This window comes from Ornithodoros turicata, unplaced genomic scaffold (assembly GCF_037126465.1).
Source record: "Ornithodoros turicata isolate Travis unplaced genomic scaffold, ASM3712646v1 Chromosome11, whole genome shotgun sequence".
Lineage (NCBI taxonomy): Eukaryota > Metazoa > Arthropoda > Arachnida > Ixodida > Argasidae > Ornithodoros > Ornithodoros turicata.
Genome location: NW_026999295.1, coordinates 2,401,836 through 2,407,396, shown reverse-complemented (window position 1 = coordinate 2,407,396; position 5,561 = coordinate 2,401,836). Strand labels below are relative to the sequence as shown.

The 5,561-nt window shown below is 42.8% G+C and overlaps 1 protein-coding gene across 1 annotated transcript; it reads left to right on the top strand.

Moving 5' to 3' along the window:
• Positions 1–1,625: 1,625 nt before the first annotated feature.
• Positions 1,626–4,850, top strand: LOC135371451 (uncharacterized). The gene is made up of 5 exons (XM_064605504.1): positions 1,626–1,640; positions 1,709–1,817; positions 1,887–1,975; positions 3,968–4,187; positions 4,765–4,850. The coding sequence occupies exons 1-5, from the start codon at positions 1,626–1,628 to the stop codon at positions 4,848–4,850; spliced, it is 519 nt and encodes a 172-aa protein (XP_064461574.1).
• Positions 4,851–5,561: the final 711 nt, after the last annotated feature.

Below are 5,561 nucleotides of genomic sequence, written 5' to 3'. Positions count from 1 at the left end.
TACAACAGATATCCAAACTGAGAACCCAAGAGTGCTTCGTCGTGAATCATGAAACGGTTTCCTCACCAGTTCTGTTCTCTTCTCAGGCCTCGAGTCTTCTTCTTCTTCTTCACCTCCCTCGAACACTGTTTCGTCCTCACTGTCAGATGACACATCTGTGTTGTTGAAGTCATTTGCCACGGGCAGTTCATCGTCATTGACAACCGTGCACGCGCTTGCAGTTTCATCGTTTCCATGGTCAACGAAACCGGGGCTGTTAGTTGCTGATTGTCTTTGGTGTAACTGTACGGGTGATGGAGCTCGTGAAGAGCAACTGTCGTCGCTCTCTTCACCGTGGCCAGTGGAAATGTTTACGGTACAGCGGCGTTTGAACCGATGCTTTGAACGGACAGGAATATGTTTGGTCGCATCCCAGAGGTACGCGCCATACTGTCTTTTCGGTGACATGATGAGCAATGTCACATAGAAAATATTAAGAAGTGCGCACAAACAGTTTTCTGTGACATGATGGCTGTTCATGTGCGTTGATTATCGATTAATAACAGCAGACGTAACAAAACGCAAGGAAACCCTTAACATGCCGATCAACGCCGGATGTGGTATGAGCGTGATGATTCAAACGGGCCGCTTTGTTGCGCATTATGACGCCCTTTCGCAACATAAAATTTGTAAATTCCCGCATCAGCATAAAAAGAAGACTAACTCGAATTAAACACAGAAAATGGTGAATGGAACACAAGTCTTCAACGTCTTCAATCTGATGCATGTTCATTTTCAACATGATTTTCAGTCTGTTTTGCGTACGATACTTCGGAGAGGCTGAATTTCCTGTCTTCCTGTTTCTTTTTGTTAGCTGCCGGTTGTCATTTGTGTCGTCGTCCTTCTTTCGTCTTCCAGTTTCCTTAGTTTTTTTGCGATTGTTTTGCGAAATGTCCCATATTCTAGTCAAATGGGTAGGAACAGAACAGTGGGATGTTTACCCTGTGATATGCATAGCAGATACCAAAGTGGGCATTCGACTCCTTTCGGAACAAGGTGCCATGGAAGACCTGCGGGGCACTGTGCACGACATTTACTGGAAAGCAGGAGAAGAACCTGCGCCTGCTGTGCTACTCCATCTCGGTAGGTTCCCCCACCTCCTTTTGTTTTGTCACTGGTGTGCACGCTGTAAGTACCGTCTAATTGTATTAACTTCTTTGCGCAGGTAAACAACACACCATGGAAAAAAAGAGGACCCGGCTTGCGGCTCAGGCTGCATGTGACAACAGCCAGACTCAGGCGACAGCGACTCAGGCTAGCCAGGTTAGGCGGCATGTTTCATTTGTTTAAGCTCTAGTAAGCTTTGATTCGTTAAGTGTGTGTCGTGTGCGTTCGTTAAGTGTGCGTTAAGAACGTGTCGTTAAGAAACGTGTGTTAAGAAAAAGTGTCATCCCTCCTCTGTCCCTTTCTCGGGTTCCATTTTTTCGCCATGTACCAGCTGGCCTGCACCCTTGCCCTTTCGCCATAAATGCCACGTAAGGCACTTTGCTTTGTGCTACGTCTTTCGCAGTTATCGCGATGGTTATTATTATTCAGAGACCTGCAGGCTAGATTCTTATGTTAAGATCTTACTGGCGCTGTTTGGAATGACAGATTTACGTGTATGTCTTCCCTTACGCACATATTTGATGTTACATGTGTACTGCAGTAGCATGTGTATTGCTTTCAGGATAGCAATGTGTGCAGAGTGTGCGCTAAGAAAGATGAAGAGATTGAAGAGCTCAAGGGACAAATTAAGGAGCTACAGAGGAAACTTGAGATGACGGAATCGACTATTGGTACGTTTGTTTTAGTAAGCTCTTGGATATCAATAGTGACGTGTGGTGTTTCGAATACTTCTAATACAGATGCAGCAAAGATGGTAAAGAGGTTGAGGAGAACGCTGACAGATCTCCAGTCGAAGGGGGCAGTGGAGAATGTGATTCCCTGTGGCAAGGTACGTAAAACTAGTGAACCAGCTTTTGGATCTGTTGTTACACGTACTAGCTCTTGAGCATAATATTCATACTCTTCACTGTATAGCGTGTATTCACTTTACATCAAACAAACGCGTTTGACTGCCACGGCGGAGGTCACAGGTGACAAACGGCATGTCGAAGGTCTGGGACCTCTATGAGGAGGTTAAAAAGAGTGGCTGACAAGTGTCACCATGCATGTGTGGCTTGTGGCAGTGTACCATAGTTTCCAAAGCTCAAGTCGCGTTTCCTCTACACAGAAGTGGTGCCATGCACGGCTATGTTGCAGCACATAGCTCATCGAGGTAAAGGCACATGATGGTGTGAACGTGTACTGCTGCTAGTTGGATATAACCTGGTATACAGGGTGTTTCAGGTAAATCCCAGGGCTAAATAATTTGCGAACAGCTGCACCAATTGAAGAACTTTCTTTTTTACAAGTATCTGTCCGTTGCCACCTGCCAGCTGCGTTCCGTGTGAATGAATGGGAGGTGCTCATTATTTAAATAAAAATTCAAATGAGCTTCGTAAAAAACAACTTCTAAAGCAGGGTGCTGTCAGCATTAAAATGGGTACTACCCCTTTTGGGACCTTCAGTGAACACCTTTTGGAGAAAAATCTGCCACCGAAGCGGGTCATTTCTTGCAGTAATTAATTGGTTTCGGTTTACATATTTTTGTTGTGGCTGGTCGCAGTGAAGCGCAAAAGGATGTAACTCATTGGTGGATAAGGGAGTGGAAAAGTCTGCTTTTGTGCTTCACTGCGACAAGCCGCGCCAAAAATATGTACGTAAACCGAAACCATTAAATTACTGCAACAAATGACCAGCTTCGGTGGCCGATTTTAGGTGTCCACTAAGGGTCCCAAAAGGGGTAGTACCCATTTTAATGCCGACAGTGTCCTGCTTTAGAAGTTGTTTTTTTTACAAAACTCATTTTTATTTTAATAATGAGTGCCTCCCACTCATTCACACGGTGCGCAGCTTGTAGGTGGTATCGGTCATATACTTGTGAAAAAGAAAGTTCATTGATAGGTGCACCTGTTTGTGAATTGTTTAGCCCGGTGATTTAACTGAAACACCTGGTATAGTATTAGACTGCCAGATAAAAAAAAAAGATATTGTAGACCGAATATTGTGCTGTGCAAGTAGGTAAGCCTTTCACGCAGTCCCCCAGCTTTTCCCTGTACCCTCATGCATGTAGAAGGGTCTCATTGAATCACTCTCAAATAAGGTACCACAACAACTGCACGTGAAGTCCACGGTGCTTCATGTTTTTTTACCATTGTGTTGTGGCCCGGCTGTGAGTGTTCGCTTATGGCTGCCTCCTGAGTGGACAGATGCTTTGCTGCGTGCTTTCTCCAACATTTTCTCCAACTCATATACACTGATGTACTGCTGTAGCATATAGGCAACAGTTACACGTTACAGGACTTGTCAAAGTGTGCCCCATAATGTCTCGTAAGATGTACAGCAGTGAACAGAAAACACACTAAAATTAGCAGTCATGGTATTTTGAAAGAGCACCAGTGATTACCAGAATTAGTAACAGCTAGCCAGTTTTGTTTCCAGTAATGGAGGGAACATGATACTCATTTTCGTTACCATTGCCAATCTCTACCTAAAAGTGTATCACTCCCCATAGATTTAACATTAACAGTAATAACCCACATTTATTGTATGTTTCAGCTTAATAAATATTCTAATTTCATACATATATACAGGGTGTCCCAGAAAACGTGTCATTGAATTATAATAAAAAAACTACGCTAAGCTAAACGCTGGGCTAAACCATACACTTATTTGTGACCAGGAGGATGTCACTCAGTATAAGAGAAGGATGAAATGTTGGACTTGATATTAACTCAATTTTTTTCATTGGTTCTTTGATTGCAATGCTAGTAACATTTTTGTTTGTTACACATAGTGTCCTGTTAACATTGTTTGCTTAAACGTTCCGTGTTTTTCTCTCTAGGTTGACATTGGAGGGGGAGTCCTTGTTGAACAATCAACGCTCGACAGACATTCCAAACTCTGCAACGGTTCAGCAACCAAATATGCACGTGCCTTGCTCCGTTGCGTGTTTTCTCCCGATGAACTGAAGGGAAAGTCCATTTATGGACAAGGCAGCAATGCCCACAGGCATGTACCAGCAAAGGAAGCACTTGACCCTACCCGGCTAGAAGCAGTCCTAGGTAGTATTTCTTTTTTTCTGTGCAGGCAGTTCCTCGTAGGAGGAGACACCAGAATTTTTGTGCCAGTAGTTATCCAATCCATATTAGGACGAGAGTGTATATTTATTAGTATGGAGTGAAGTGCCACCACCGGCATCCTGAACAGTTGTGCGGTTGATGATGCAACGTGAAGTTGAAAGCGTTATTCTAGCACCCTTTTCTGCTGGTGTTTCACAGTCTGCTGGCCTATGTTCATTTTAAGTGTTCAGCTCATACCTAACCTCATGCTTGTCAGAGTGGTCCAGTAACCGCGTGTCATTGGAGTTTTTCCTAAACAACTGTATAGTCTCAAAGTAGGACATTAACTGTTTTTGTGCAGCAATTGTATTTGCCATCATGAATGAATAGTTTGGTTGAATTTTAATGCAGCAGAATGAATTTCTTGAAAGATTGAGTATGGGCTAAAAAGGGGGGACAAACATGTTGTCACTCATATCCAGCAGAGGTCTAAATTGCATGCGTGCAAATGAAATGTTTCCTGGAACAGATATGTTACGTGTGATACTGGTTTTCACATGTTCATCTTAATTTTTTTCAGGACACACACACGGGAAGTTTCCTGGAATTTCAGACACACAACTGAAGAGCAGCCTCTCGTCACTGCTTTGCAGAGAATTGAAATAGCATGTACAAATGTAGTCTATTGTACACGGTTGTCTGTAATCTGCAGTTTATGGTTGAGTGATCCCCTAGTGACACTTAGGCAGCTAACAAGAAGGTCAGTGAGACAGTCTTCAGCTTCCCACATGTTCAGATCTTGTTGGACGTCTGAGTGTCGGTAAAGGATCGTTCAACCTCAAACTGCAGATTAGAGACAGCTGTGTCCAAAGCAGTATGTGTATATACTGTAGTAGTACGAATGAGTTTTCCAAATGTAAATAAAAATATTTAACAACTACAACTATGGTTTATCTGTTTACCACGTTTTGCTAATATTTATATATTTAAATTACATGGTGTCAGTTTAAAGAAACTCTAAAGAAACTCATTTGACATTCACTCGATAGACACTCGTTTGAGATTCTTTAGAATTACGGTGGCCAATATTCCATACAGGGTCACTAGGAATTTGTTAGAAAGTCGTAAAGAATTCTTTTGACCCTCTTTAGAGTACGAAATGCCTCTATTGTGTCGATGCAATAGAGTTTCTTTAGAAAGGCATTTGAAATTTTTGTAAGGGTCTTTTCCTGCCAGAAAACTTTGCAACGTGAGAATTGAAATGTTCTGCAGCATTATTGTTAACGTCAAGGATCAAGCTGCTACCATTGTTTGCCAAACGACTCATCGCTACAAGGATTTCACTGAAAAGTCCGCATTTCCTGAGCTCTGGGACGT

Coding starts and splice junctions, on each gene's coding strand:
- LOC135371451 (XM_064605504.1), top strand. Junction 1,818..1,886: donor GATGACGGAATCGACTATTG/GTACGTTTGTTT, acceptor CTTCTAATACAG/ATGCAGCAAAGATGGTAAAG. Junction 1,976..3,967: donor ATGTGATTCCCTGTGGCAAG/GTACGTAAAACT, acceptor TTTTCTCTCTAG/GTTGACATTGGAGGGGGAGT.